We start from the raw sequence: 15,692 nt of genomic DNA on the forward strand, positions 1-15,692 counted from the left end.
GAGTGCACCTAACACTTTTCCCATGATAATGGGAGTTCAATCCAGGGGACCAACCTGGAGTTACTTCATGGTAAAACCCTTGCAACATGTCTGGATGGGGTAATGAGGTGCACAGCTGCTTTGCTCCCCAGATCCACTCACATTGTACCACATGTCTTCCTAATGCAGACATGGCCAATGTATTCCAGGGACCAGGAAATACCAGTCTCCACAAGGCCTCCTTACTACTGCTCATGACATGCTATTTTTCCCCAGTATGCCAGGGATCTTCAATCATTCCTTGTGTTCATACTTTCTGCACGTAGCTTCCTTTTAGTGATAGACCTGACAGATAACCATTTCTTGTAACAGTCCTAATACATTTCTAGAGGAAAATAAAAAGGTCACGCCCTCTGGAGCTCAGCACTCCAAGCTTCCCTGCAGTCTCTTCCAAAGCTCCTAACTCCGGGGGTTTTTCAGTCTGGGGTTCTTCCAGTCCAGGCACAGGGGCAGCTGGTTGACCACCTCATCCTTCCAGTGGTGCTCCTCACTGTGAGGTTGTCCATGATCTCCACTCATCTACATGTAACCTATAAAGAGGAGCCCTCTCATCCCTAGCCAGTAAGGATCCAACAACGGGACAGCTGATATGCGAGATGGACAAGATGGGGTCTAAGACTGTTTCTAGGGCCAGGCACCCTGTGAGAAACGGGTTGTTCCTAATGGTAATTTCCTGGCAATTTTGTTGAGGCAATCTGCCATCTCCTCTGTGGAGTCTGCTGTGTCATCTATCATCTGAAGTTCTACGAGTCATTTTGTACCAAGCAATAGTTGATGTGATATGCAGGGTAATGCACTGTGACTAATGCAACATTGTAGGTAATTACTGGTTTGGGCTAATCAAAGAACAGAGATTTAACTTCTTGTTTGTTATCCCTTCATCCACTGACTGCAGTAGATGATATATAAACTTCGGGTCTGGTGATATTTTGTAAGACTTTTTTTTCCTCCACATTGTATATAATGCATTTTACTTGAATTTTGGTTAGGGATCAAGTAAAAGAAGCAAGTTCTAGCCATCACTTAAAACTTTTGTGGATTGTTCTTCCCAGGTGTCCTGTTTTCTGCCATTATCCAAATAAATACATAATCAGTCATTAGAAAAAGTCTTTTCCTTGGGTGGGGCTTTAGCCTTGAAACTATAAGAGTTTTGGTAGATGAGTTTGCACCTGTGTTGAAATACAGGATTTCCTTCTAGAGTTTTTGTATTCAAGTACAAAGAAAGCCTCAGACGAAGTCACAAACTACATCCATGCAGCCATTGTCAAGTTTGGTGGACCTCTGGACAGCTGGAGAGGCTAAAGCTTTTGAACAAGTTAAGTCAGAACAACAGAAGTTAAAAATTGTATTTTCACTTTGGTCTTTGTGAAAAAAGCCCATTTATGTAAAATTCAGTACACCCTTCTACAGTTAGTCTCAGTGTAAACTTTAGTTTAGTGCCTTTGGATTCCACCAGGTTCCATGAAGCTCTTGACCAGTCTTGCAGAGTTTGCACTAATGACTGTGATTCAAGGAACTTAAATTTTTGTGGAAAAAAACCCCAACCAATGAACAAGCCCACAAAATGAGCTGTGGCCCCAATGAAAATATAGAGCTTAAAGATTGCTGTCTTAGATTGTGAAAGAAAATGCACGGTAGCCAATGCCAGCTGCAAAACATGAAAGAATCTGGCTTCAAGAAGTGACTGTCAGGAAAATCAGAAGTCTTTTTAAAATAATATATTTGGGCTCATTGTACTAAAGTTTTTGTATTCTTTTTTTTCTCTGCAACCATGAACATTATACTTCTTTTTAACATGAAAGCTTAATTTCTGAGTTAGTTCTGTAACACTAAGAGTTGTGATAATAAGAAAAGTTCCAAATGACAGAAGGCTTACAGTAAAAATTGTAATAGTAACATCAAAAAATGGCAGCAGACTTATTCTTAAAATGTAGCACTTTTGGTTATCAGTTGTGTAGTTTGTGGGCATGTGTAAGAAGCCACATCAGATTTTCCTCATCCTGAAAAGAGTCAATTTTTGTCTCTGTTGTGATCTTATAGCCTCCTTTTCTTGCCCCTCCTTGGGATGAATTATTAATCACAACATCACTCAGTGTGAGCCCAAGGGTACTGCAGAATTTATAATTGGTGTCTTTTGTCTTTTTTTTTTAACTTAGATATGAAGCTTGCGCTTTTATTTTCACAAACTGGCCATTGCTGTGTGACAATTAGCACATATTAGGCAAGGAAAGAATGTAATTTATTCCAGCAGTAATCTATTACTACTGTGTTATCTTAGTTATATTGGAGAAGACCATGAAACACGGGATCCTTTCTCTTCCAAATAGATAGGATAGTAAAGGCCAAGGTTTTGAACAGTGCAAATGCAGCCAGCGTTTTGTGGCTAAGATACAGAGGCTGACATCAGAAAACAAGGTGAAGGAAGAGAGGGAAACTAGGATTTGATGGTGATGTGCTTCCACATCCAAAGATGACAGTCCCATCTTTCAATATCACAAGAACCTACGTGTTTTCAAAAGTGAAAATGCATTTATAAGTTTTTGAGTTCTCAAACCTAGGTGTTTCTCTGGGATCTATTTTTCAAAGGGCCAGAGGCCCGTGTGTTCTCCAAACAAGGATTCCTTTGGGATTTCCAGTGTGGGTGGCCTGAGCCTGAGGCATCCGCAGTCAGGGATTGCCTTAGAAAAATCTTGCCCATTAAGTATTAAACTAGATGACAGCAACAGCAGGAGCAAGTGCTTAGATATCGGAAAACTGAATTATGTAAAATTATCACTATTTTACAAGCTGTCTCCAAACCCATTTCACTGAGTTAACTTTTGATCTCAAACTGCAGTTGTTTCCAAATGGCAAAACCTTTGAGCTCTGCCACAGGACGCTTCTGGTCTTAAAGGCTTAATTGTGTTTCCAAGATGCTGCTGGTTTTATGCATCAGAGCGTTCTCCTAGAAGTATTTGGGAACTGTGATCATGGACCAGGGGCTGATCACAGGGCAGTCTCATGTATCCCCAAATGCAACATGGTTAGCAGGTGATGAAATCAGAACACAATTTGATTTTACAAATTGCATGGAATATCCCAGCCTTTGTACATCTGAGAGGCACAGCTGTTCCAGGAAAAAAGGACATTTCCTTTGGTTGATTCCAACACACCTGGCTCCATGCATCCATACTCTCAGCTCAGGTGCTGGTAATTACTCTGGAAAATGTCAATGTGTTTCTTGTGCAAGGAAGGAACTGTCAGGCTTGGTTCCACCTGATATTATGGAAACGAATACCCATGCAGATTCTGATTTGCTTCAGAGTTGTATCACAAGACAAAATATTAATAACATAGGAAGGTGCAGATCATTAACCAACTTTTTACTTTCCACTTATGAACAGTTCAGTCTTTACCTGTGTGTGTGTGTTCATGCTCTACCCCGCAGAGACTTTTTTACAATGTAGGTGTCAACAGCACAATAATGGAGAATTCATTAAATGGCAAATTGCTGTATGTTACAATAACCTTATTCAGTTAAAAGTTAATTCCCTTCTGCTTTCCTTGTAAGTGTCATGAAGTGGCAGTTACCCCAGGTTTTTAGCAGGTGAAACAGTAATGGTAATACAACTTATTTTTATAAGGCAACTTTCGATATACATGGGTAATTCATGTTCTCCCCTTTGTTGGGTTTATCTTCTTTGGTAACCTGTTGCAAAGATGTAAAAGAAAATAAGAAGAAAATAACCCTTTAGCAGTTATTTCAGTTTTATTTCTCTGATTATTTGCATTTTAGCAGGGCTTGATTAACAGAATATCCCACTCATATTGGTTTCACTTGCAGCTGTTCAAACCAAGCCTTTCTGAAAATTAGATCATGATTCAATAGAGCAAGCAATTTAGGGCTTAACTCCAGGCCTTGATAACCCAGAGCATGATTCTGTTGTGAAGGTTGTTTTTGGCAGTGGGAAAGCTAGAAAATCCTTTCATCTATCTTAATATTCACTTACTACCGAAGTTGTCTTCCAGTTCAATACTGACCTTTCAGTTAGGTGAACAGCAGTCTTACAGTTTCCCTACTATTGTGCACCACAGCAGAGATGTACTGGGTTTTGACTGATGATATTCTAGTAGTAGCGAATCTGTTTGGAAAAATGATTCAGTGACCTGTGTTACCAGCTCCAAGTCTGTACTGAATTTAGCCAGTCTAGGAGCAAGCAAGGACATGTTATCTGATATATTTGCTTTTCACTATTATTTCTAAATAGAGCTTTACTTTCCCTGTGGGGAGATCCCGACATTTCCAGGTGCCCTAATGGTCCCACACTTGTAAACTGTACACACAGACTTCCTTGCTCCTACAACCTAAAATATCACTCTCCTTGTTACTACCTCAGGTTTGCATGCACACAGTCTCTAAAAGCTTATTGAAACATTACTTACAAATAAAAACAGATGTTCTTAAAACCAGGTCAGCTGAGGTGGTGGTCCCATATTTCAAAGCACTTGGTGACAACAGTTTTAGACGGTCCCATTCCTATCTTCCCCAGTATCATTTGTTCCGGCAGCCTGTGCTGTGGCTTACCTTCTGGTTTAGTGCTCTGTGGGACCATGCTGTGAACCAGGTTAGGAAATTGATCCGATAAACAGTATTTTCAGAGTTTTCCCTTTTTGAATTGGGGCAGGAATGAGCAAGCCAGGGAGAGATTTCAAGACATATCTGAAAACTGTGATCATATGTCCTTCACCTCACTAGATCCTCACTTCTCAATTGCTGAGGTGCGCCTCACAGCTGAAGTACCACAAATAGCCAGTCAAATGTAAAGAGGACTAATTTGACTTGGAGGGAAATGCTGACTAAACATCTCTTCAGGCTGCCATTTCAGTTGTACTTACATGCAGCTATTTAAAGTTTTTAGAATTTGTGCAGGGAAAAAAAGGAAAAAACCACCATAATCTCTGCAATTACATTTAGATCAATGATCATTGCTGGGTAGAGTTCATTAGATTTCTGTAGGTGTCCAGTCCTTTACCATTGGCAAGCCTTGTTTAGAGTGTTTGGATGCTACCATGACATGAATAAATGAAATTCGCACATTCCCCAAGCCTGATTCTGCAGCATTACGCAGTCACTATAGGGTGCTTTCACCTGTCTGCTTTGAGGCCAAGCTCTTTTTATTTTGCAGGCCTATGCCTTGGGGTCCAAGGACTGTTTCTGTCCTGTGAAAGAGCCAGAGGCTTACACAGGCTGATAAGCCACTAGCAACTGTGTGATGTTGTGGCCCAGCTACCAGCTTCATGTTCTGTTCTCTTGCTTTATTGCAGCAATTCAGCTTTGTTTCCCTGCCCACGGATGTCCTGGAAATAGAAGTTAAAGACAAATTTGCAAAGAGCCGACCAATCATCAAGCGTTTCCTGGGAAAACTCTCTATGCCGGTTCAACGCCTCTTGGAAAGACATGCCATAGGGTAAATTTGCTGTTTATGCTACTTTCTGTTGTTTAAAAAGTGTGTTGCTGTTTTGAAGTCGCTGGTGATATATCATTATAGTGATATAATGACGTTTAGGGAGAGTTATTAAACTGACAGTTGTCTGATGAATGATGTTGGTCTTAATTAGAATTTATAGGACTACAGGCCAGACAAAGAATTCCCTCTATAACCCTATCCATTGCATTTTGAAAAGTGAGAGCTGGCATTTAGGAAAGAAAACTGTTTTGTGTATCATGGCTGTGAATCTGGAGAGTGCAATATTTTCAATTTGAATATTCTTTTAATGTTATCAACAGGCTGTTTTCATGTTTCAGGGAACTACCTATGGGCTAAAATCATGCCAGATCTGTTCCTCCTCCCTTTAATTTCTAGACAGTGAAAATATTATTAAAAAAATGTGGCATTTTGTAACTAAATCTTTCTGACCCTACCCTGCTGACAAGGAATAACCAGTTCACTTAAGCTTACCAGCCCTGCCCTGCTTCCCCTTTGCATGAAAGTTCTGGGAAGGTGTATGCTGCCAAAGTAACACAAACCAATTTGAGGAAGATGGATAATATTCAGACAAAGCCAAAAAGTTGGCTCTAAACTTGTAAGGCTCAGACCTTGAGGAGCAGGGAGAGAAAGCGTCATCTCCTGAGGAGAGTACATGCAATGCAGTTTCCAAGAAGGCATTTCTGAAAATTGGATCTCAATTCAGCAAAACAGCAGGAAGCTGAGCTTGTTGGAAGTGGTTTTGAACAGCTGTTTCAGAAACTGGCTGTGATACTGACAGCTGAATCTACCAGAAGGGACTAAGCTACCTCCCTGTTTCACAAGAAGGGAAGATAGAGTAGCTTTTAGAAACCAGATGGAAAAGAACAGCTTGGGGAAGGTAGAGCCCTCTAACTGATATCACTGGCTTCCCTCTGTATGAGAAGATTTCTCATCATCTTCTGATTATATCTTCCTATTTTACTTCCTTATTGTAAACACTGTCTATCTAAAGATATACTTTGCCAAGAGCAGTGCCTCCAACCTGCACCTAGATCTGGCTTAGTTTTAATACTGTAGTGGCTTTTAAATATCAGGCAAGCTCAATGAGAAGTATACACACAAGTTCAGAAAGATTATACACAAATCTTGAGATTGTCTCATTTATATGAGTTTCTGATGCATGTGAAATTATCCTAGCAAATATATTGGGCCAAACTGGAAGTGAACTATGTTTCTTCAAAAGATGTATAAATATTACTATTTAGTGAACCCTTTACACTCAAAGAATGCTTTGCAAACATTGATTCAGCCTCATTCTGGGCAGCTGGGAAGTTAATCTCTTCTGTAGTTTCATTCTGTTCTGAGGGGTGGATGAAGTGTGGCAAAGGGAGGGACCTGCACAAGGACAGAATGGAGTCATTGATCAACCTTGTCAGGAAGGTGTTCTCCTGGTATTTCAGCTTCATAGAGGTAAGAGGGGTGGAAAGAGATGAAGAGCAGTTATTCAGCCAGTTTGAAAAGAGAAGGTGGTAAGTGGGGACTGGCCTTTACAGGATTTTGAAAGAAAGGACAGGAAAGCTGAATTTTATGCAGATGGTGAAGGGAAGGAAATACAGAAATGCGAGGTTCTACAGAAGTGTAGATATGGTCAGATCAGCAGGGAAGTGAAGTCTTGTTACAATAGCTGAAGTGGGAGTTGTTTGCTTCCCATATTGATATTTTCATACCCATACTGCAGAAGTTCCATTCCCACCGTTTTCTCTTTATATATATACATATGTGCTTGTGTATCCCAGAAGCCTGTCTTATTCACTGACTCAGCTGTTCCATTGTAATTGAAGACATTGTCCTCTCCTTCTCTGCCATTCGTTCTCTCGTATGCAAGTCAACACGCCCTCATGGCTGGGTTGAATAGCCTTTGAAAACCATTATGTATTTTTGTAGGACACAGCAGCTTTGTCTATGCACAGTAGACATTGGGTAGGTTATGGTCTATTGTGACGATATTTGTTTTCTTTCAGGGACAGGGTTGTAAGCTACACTCTGGGTCGCAGGCTTCCTACAGATCATGTCAGTGGCCAGCTGCAGTTCCGATTTGAGATAACTTCTTCCATCCATCCAGGTAATTTTCAGTCTTAACCCATCATTTATCTAGAATTTTATTATTTTTTTTTTTTTCATTCTTTCTCTTCAGAAATCTGAAATCATTCCTGGCTGCTCTGGGACTTTAGGTTACAGTCATGAGCAGAGGAAAGTGCATAAAGTCCCCTGTCACAGGATGCATCGTGAGTCACAACTTCTTCCCTGTTTCCCCTTAGCTTAGAGCTACTGGTGTCTCGTATCCCCCTGTTCTTGGCTGCTTCAAATACTCTGCCACATCACTGGGAGAGAAGAGGGTGGCAAACTAAAGTCTCATCTGCTTCTCTATCACCTGTCCTGGGGAAGTGCTAGATGGGCTGTTATTTATAGAGTCATCTACATTTGAGCACTTCATAAGTAAAAATGGAGACTGTAATAGTAGATATTAGAAACTTTCTCATTTTGATTATTTTTAATGAAAAAAGTAAAACAAAAAATAATTCACTGTTCTCCTCCTTCCCTCCCTTTTGGTATGGTTTTAGTTCACATTCTGTTGTAGTTATTAGGAAGTCACTGTCATGATGGTGTAAGTTTGAACCTTGGTTTTCATGTCAAAGTCTCAGTAGCGTTGCTCGGGAACTCTTTGCCTCTCTATGGTAGTGCCCTCTCAGGTACACTTTATCTAGCCAACAGCAGCTGCATTAGTGGTTGGAAATTATGACCTGCCCCTTGCTGGAAAACCCTGACTTCTGTCTTTTGACTATTTGGATGGCGTGAAAGAGCCAGGTTGTCTGGCATCTGGGAGGAGATGGTACAGATGAGGATCACATCCAAGGATGTTTTGGGGAAAGTTTCCACCTTTCAGGCATGTGAAAACCAATTTTTTAAGTTCTCTGTTGTGGAGTCCTGTCAGCTTTGGCATGACAAGAAAAAATATCATTAAAACCTCAGGGAAGACTTCCTTGTCATTCCCATGGTACTCCCTCCAATGCCAGTTTGGCTCAAAGAGGCATTTCAAGAAGATGTTACCTTCAGGTTATGTTGCAAGGAGGCAGGGTGCTGCATACAGATTACCACCATGAACAAGTCCCATGATTGTTAAATCCACTGTACAAAGACTGCCTAGCAAAAAAAAAGTCAGCATTTCTTGATAGTTGCTCAGTTGCCCACTCATTTCACACTGTAATTTATGCTTTTAATTTTCTCAGATTGCTGTGGATGCCTGTGTCCCCACAGCCAAGCTTCTGGTTCAGTCAACACTTCTTGTTAAAGGAGTAAATAATTTCTTTTCCTGTCTCATACAGATGATGAAGAGGTCTCCATTAGTGCAGATCCTGAGCCAGCTGACCTCCAGGAAAGCCCTGTGAACAACCCCACAGAGGAAAGCCTCGGTGAGCCTCCATGCATCAACACAGTGACCTCAGAAAGTACAGCTCCAGAACAGCTAAATGGATACAGTGTGAACAGTGTCGATAGCCCAGGGGCTGTCAAACCACCTGGGAAAGTCAACCAGAACAGCTTAAATGAAGAGCTAGCAGGAGATGGGGAGGTGGATGCGGTGCCAGTTCCTGAGCCCTTGGAATCCATCCCAGGAGAAGTGCTGCCTTCTTTGAGTGCTACGGACCTCACGGAGCAGCTGGCTCTGCTGGCTTGCATGTCTCCTCCTGAGACTGAAATTAGGGAAAATAACAAAGTCAATTCTGGTACTCAGGGAGATGGTGGAGTCTTGACCAGCATAGAAACGTTAGATATTGATGAGGTGAGTGCAGATGTGCATGCTGGCAAGGACCTAGAGAAGAGTCAGGAAGAAGAAGGGGCTTCAGCCCAGGAGGAGGAAGACAACAAGCTACAACTGAGGACCACAGCAAAGAGGAAAAACAGGCCATGCTCCCTGCCTGTGTCTGAACTTGAGACAGTCATAGCTTCAGCTTGTGGTGAGCCAGAGACCCCTCGCACGCACTACATACGGATCCACAACCTGCTGCACAGCTTGCCCTCGGCACAGATGAGCAGTGATGGGGAAGAAGAGCAAGATGGTGGCAACGGTGGGGAGAACGATGAGGAGTCTACAGTCAAGGAGGCATTGGAGAAGGAGGTGGTCAGTGAGAGCGAGACAGTGGCAGCAGAACCTCCTCTGGAAAATGAGGCTGAAGAGAACTTCAGCCAGAGTACGGTGCCTCCTGGTGCCTTGGATGAACAGCTCTCTGACTTGAATGATGGGCTGTTGGATGGGGAACACCCCAGGACAGGAAGCGAGAGCGAGTCGAGCTCCAGGCCCAATGGTGACAACGAATGCGAGGCGTGCGACACTTCTTGCTACAGCCCCTCCTGCTACAGCACTTCTTGCTACAGTACCTCCTGCTACAGCACTTCTTGCTACAGCACCTCCTGTTATGACAGTAACAATCGCTTCTCCAGCCATACCCGCTTCTCCTCCGTCGACAGTGCAAAGATTTCTGAGAGCACAGTCTTTTCCTCACAGGATGATGATGATGAGGAGAACAGTGCTTTTGAGTCAGTGCCAGATTCAGTACAGAGCCCTGAGCTGGACAGGGAGCAAGTGGATGGCTCCTCCCAGTGGCCAGATGAACTAGTAGCTCATGGTGGGAATCCACAAAGAGCCACAGAGAGTCTAGACACCCCCATAGCAGGTCCAAGCAGCAGAAGAGAAGGTTAGATCCTGAGAATCGATGCGCTGAGCAACCCCGATTATCTGGATGTCAGAAGGCATCAGATAATTGAGGTTTCAGATAGCTCATGGTTTATTTCATACAAATCTGGGGGCTGTGAGCTGGGCCAGATATCAGGGAGGGTTGGATAATTGAGCCTGTCCTTAAAAATCCCAGCAAAACCAAATAAATCAGTTGGGGACCTGTATATATGGATTCCTGTAGATATACATGCATCATTATAAAATCAAGATTAGCTGCTGTAGTTATGTGGCAGATCAGCATTATCACATCCACCAACTCATTCCTTATTTCCTGGGATTGTTCCATTTCACATATCTGATGTGCTGCCATGTCTCTGATAGTCAGTGAAAAGACCAGCTTGTGCTTGTCAAAGGGCAGATATGCTGATTTACACCAGCTAAAGATCTGGGCCAGTTTCTGTATATGATTGGTAGCCATGCACAGTCATAAGCATGGAGAAATGCAAATATTTGTCTCTTACAAACCCAGTTTTCTAGCCCCGTTTGTTCCAGTTCCCCAAGTATCAAACAGATCTACCTCAGATTTCACAGACCATAGAGCAACTCAACAGAGATTTACTTTTTTTCTTAGAAACTTTGAAACTAGAATGATATTGAACAAAATTCTCATCTCCATATCCTTCTCTAGAGATAAAATAAGAAAATAAATTTTTGTTTTTTGTAATTTAGGTACTGTTTTCCCCAATCCCTCCAAACCACTACATTAAATTCCTCCCATTGGTAACTCATTTTATGTTGTATGGAGTTACATGAGGGGTGGGTTTGATCACTCATCTTTTCTTCAGCTAGTGTATAGTTTTTCTCCAGCTGAAGTACTAAAGGCCTTAGCAGCAGCTAAGGAGTATGCAGCAAGGTCAAGAGGTAGTCTTTGCATTCCCAAATCCTGAGTCGTCTGTCTCCCCCTGTAAGTGACACCAAATTAAAATGGCACTAGAAGGATAACGTATTTGGGGATCGCTGGGAAACCCCAACTAAAGCATCCTTCTACCAGTTCCTTCTCCATTCCCAATTTATTTACCCCCACCTTCCACTGCCACAGACTCTATGCCAGCAGAAAGAAAGGTGAAAGGCTGACCTTACATGCTGGACTGTGTAAAGACTTTGTAGACAGCTGGGCCTAGGCAATTATTCATTCTGCAAAGCAGAATCTAGCCCAAAAAATTAAATTCTCAGAAGTACACAGAGGTATAGAAACTCAGTTTCCTTCCTTGCAGGTGAGGGTCTTTGTGTGTGGACAGCATTTATGTGCAAGTATACTTACAGGGGCACGAGTGCGTGTATGTGTGTGAGACCATGCTTACAGATTTCATGGCCATTTTGGACCATGTGTACTTCTGAGAGGGCATGTGGGGGGAGAGGGTGTCTTCTGTATGTGGATTCAGTACAGCTCCAAGATTGTGCCCCTTAAGCGTGTATAAAGGGCGCTGCAGTGTTCACAGTGGCTTTGCTTTGATTAGCTGAGAGAGAGTATGTCTGAAGGGCAGCCCGGCTCTTAGCGCTTTTTTGATATCACCGGGGGTGCTCCCGTAAACGTACACATTGCTTCATGACTTGGCAGCTGTTACAAATACAGTAGATGTGGTCACCTCCGTCCACTCCAGGTGACTGACACTACCATGCTTCCGCTGGCTTGGCGTAACTATCTTGACTAGGGGAGAATCAATTATGGTGAGGTAAGTAAAGAAACATAGATGGATGATTTGGTAGTTGGTGCTACAACACCTGTAGTAACAGCACAGTTTTTAAGGCTGTGAGAGATGGAATTTTAGCACTGAGTAATAACTTACATAACTCTGCTGTCTGTTCAAAACATGCAGCAGATGCAACTGTGAGATACGCCTATACACAAGTGGTTTAATGAAGACATTTAACAGGCCATACGGTATCATCAGAGCACCTAGAAGAGGGAGTGTTTTCGTCTAAGCAATTTTTCTCACTTCTGGATGGTGTGAGGTTTTTTTTTAGTTTTATACAAAATTGGCTTCTGCCTTCTAGCTGTTGATTGTTTAAAGAAAAAACATATTTTTTGGTAATTTTTTTTTACATTTGATAGCTATGTGTTTGGGTTTTTTGCAAAATGTTCATCCTTAGGCTATTAAGATTCTGACATTAAAGACAGCTAAACCAGCCAGCACACAGTGAGTTTGGCTTAGCCAAATGGTTCTGGTGATATTGGAAATGCTAAATGTATTTTTTCCCTCAGCTGCATCTTTCTGATGCATGTAAATGTTATGTTTACGCAATTCAGATTGTATCTGTACCAACAGGTCCACCTGGAGCTGGAAGTTATAGTGGAAAACTGTTAACCGCACAATATGAAAATGTGTCCCTTAGTAGGATAAATAGTCCTGGTTTCTAAGATTTAAAAGGACAGACCAAGAAGGAATCTTAATTCCGGAACCTGGGAAGTTTTAATGTGCGGGTTCCTTATTCTCACAGTTAAGTCTAAGATCAGGAATTTTTTTTCATCCCTACTATAACGTCTTAGTTTCTTGAAGGATTCTATAAACACTGACTGGATCTTAAGGTACTTGTTCCTTTCAACAGAATATGAGTTTGGACATTTGCTTAGGGTTTCATTTATTTCATATTTGGATATATAGACATATATACAATGTTAATGTTTAAAAACTTCCTCTGCACTGTCTGCTGTATGTCTCTCTCTCTTCTTCTTCTTCCCCTCTTCTGTATCTCAGGTCTTCCTTCTTTATCTCGGATCCTGACTATGTCTCACTATCTTTTGTCCTCCTCTTCTACCACCTGTCTCCCACCTGTTTCTGGTCCTTCTCTCATTCTCCCTCCTTCCACCCAAGATAGAGTCTTTGAATTTTGAAAAATACCTATAGAAGGGGATGATCTTCTGCTTTGTGGGAACTGCAATATCCTGCAATTCCAGTCCACTTACACAGCCATTGATCTTATGGAAAAGCAGAGAAAGATCCAAGGCAGGTTTTAGCCTTGTATTCCACTGATGGGATAAATTAAAAGTTGGAACCAGGATTTTGCATGTTCCTGCCAATTTCTGCAGAAGCTTGAGTTTGGTTGTACATGCACAATATTTCTCAGAGATCAAGCCTGATTCTTCTCTCGCTTACACTTGTGTGTCTATGAGTCCAGAATCTGGCCCACAGTAGTTCAGCATTGACTCAAACCTGAGATCAGAGCCTTGACTGCATTATTTTAATAATTCTTTGGCATATGAGTTGTTATTAAAATAGTGCCTGAAAATAGGAATAACCAGAGCTGCTAGTACACCAGGCTAACCTATTTAAAAAATAATCACTTGTTTTACAGTAGCACATTTTTTGAACCACATTGTGAAAACAGTGAATGACTGTCAATGTCTTGAATATCTTGTCCATAGGTGATTGTCCTTTACTCCATAATTCTCAGCCAGTCAGCCAGCTTCCTTCTCTGAGGCCTGACCATCATCACTACCCAACTATCGATGAGCCTCTTCCACCAAGTAAGCTTTAGTTTTTTAATTTATTGCATTTTTCAGCTTTTCCTGTTAACTCAAACAGTGTAGAGGTCAGTATGTCTTTCTAAATAACCCCATCTGTTCTGTATATACATTCTCCAGAACCCAAGCAATATGCCCTCTTGTTTCCCTTATTTGATCCTGACTTCAAGTGTTGTCATATTATTTTGGACAAGCTCCATAATCTCCCTCTGCCTTGGTCCATCTTTTTCCTTAGCTACCGTGAAATGAAAATAAGAATATTTCCCTGTCAGTGTGTTTAGACTCAAATGAGTGGCTATCTGTCAGGTATTCTGGAAGCCTTACTATAAAACTTTCTGGGTGGTGTATCACCAAAGTACTCTGATTTTTCTATAATGTTTGTCTCCAGGTTTTCCGTAACCAACTTCAAAGATGGTTTGGGATGGCAGTGCCTATTGTCTGTCAGCTCTGCTTGCAGGTCCAGCAGGAACCCTTTCACAGTCAGGATGCTCCTGAGACAGACAGGTCCAAATCTGAGCAAAACCCGCAGAAGCTGGGAAAAAGGCAGCTCATATAGAGTGGTCTTGTTGTACTGTCTTTGGATTTGATTATCAGTGAATTTTATGTTCATTATGGACTGTAATGGTGTCTGCAGTTGTGCTGGATGAAAATGAGAGGGTCTTAAGCAGCGTGATCGATTAGCAGGCTGATAATAGGGGATTTTTACCACCGAATCAACTGCCGGAGATGTTTTCACTTGTCTCTGTAGCCTTTCCCTTGTGTATTCCTGGAGGATTACCCCGCTTTTTGCATTGGCGTTTAGTGCCCAGCAGAGCGCACTCTATGCCCTGCAACGTGCTGCTGATCTCCTTTCAACTTCAGCATATGATTTAACAACCTAAAATGTGCAGTGCCTCAGAAAAACAACCAGGCATATAAACAAAGCACTCTATTTTCTTCAAAGCCCAAGAAGGGAACACACTTACTTGGCCTATGGTGCCCTTGACAAATAATTCATCATTCACCAACCATGCTGTCAGTATTCCCTAAGCCGAAAATAGCCCCAACACTGGCATCAGCTGCACAGTAGCATGAATGATTCAAATGCCTTTAGCCCAATGAAGTCTTATTAGAGTCTCGCTGTGGCTTGCCAGTGAATGATGAAATGGGAACGGTTATCTCTGTAGCAGGCAAATACTTCTCTTCTTCCCGCTCTTACCTCAACAATTTGTGAAGAGGGCGCGTTCCCTGTTAGGTGACTTCATGATAGGACACTGATGCGAGCTCAGGTAAACAAAACATACTGTGAATCTGTTCCATATTCTTCCATCATGAATTTAATACATTTTTCCTCTTTCTTATAATTATCCTCAAAAGGCAAGTATGTCTACCATTGGTTTTCGCAAGTGCTTCCACAACAGGGTTTAAGTACATAAAATGCAATGTGTGATGATACAGTACAGAAGCAATATCCCTTTGCAGGTTTTTATTTTAACATTTGCATATAACATCATTTTTACAATAAAGGCTGACACTGAGGGCTGAAATATAGTGATCTTAATAGGAATAGATTATACTAAGTTCATTTGGGGGGCAATAAAGTTGAACTGGATATTATCACCTAGGAAGCCTGTTTCCAAAAACTCACCATGAAATTTTAAGGTAATTTCAAGATGAAAACTGTAGCCTTAACTAGAAATGTTTCTTCTTCTAGCATTCAGTATCACTATCTCAGTGCCTTTAATGCCTCTTAATCCTAGATAAATAGTTCTTCAATCATGTGAAAAGAAGAAACTTTATATTTTAAACTTGGGTTATATGATCAAACCTGGCTTACTTCTCACATGCAGCATTAGCTTCCGTCCGTAAGTAGAGTTGAAGATAATTAGCCAGTGCTGCAAGTTCCACATTGACTGGTTTTACTTTGGTCATGGTGTCCTGGTTAAACCACGACACATGGAGAATCTTCTGA

The 15,692-nt window shown here is 41.6% G+C and overlaps 1 protein-coding gene across 1 annotated transcript in view; it reads left to right on the forward strand.

Annotated features, from left to right (window-relative positions):
- Positions 1–15,692, forward strand: part of HECW1 (HECT, C2 and WW domain containing E3 ubiquitin protein ligase 1) — a 271,938-nt gene that overhangs the window by 187,112 nt on the left and 69,134 nt on the right. Inside the window, exons 7-10 of the mRNA XM_075054515.1 lie at positions 5,344–5,486; positions 7,508–7,608; positions 8,870–10,237; positions 13,643–13,744. Coding sequence (XP_074910616.1) covers positions 5,344–5,486; positions 7,508–7,608; positions 8,870–10,237; positions 13,643–13,744 — 1,714 coding nt within the window. The remainder of the gene's footprint in view (positions 1–5,343; positions 5,487–7,507; positions 7,609–8,869; positions 10,238–13,642; positions 13,745–15,692) is intronic.

Source organism: Buteo buteo, chromosome 2, assembly GCF_964188355.1.
Source record: "Buteo buteo chromosome 2, bButBut1.hap1.1, whole genome shotgun sequence".
In the NCBI taxonomy this organism is placed as follows: Eukaryota; Metazoa; Chordata; class Aves; order Accipitriformes; family Accipitridae; genus Buteo; species Buteo buteo.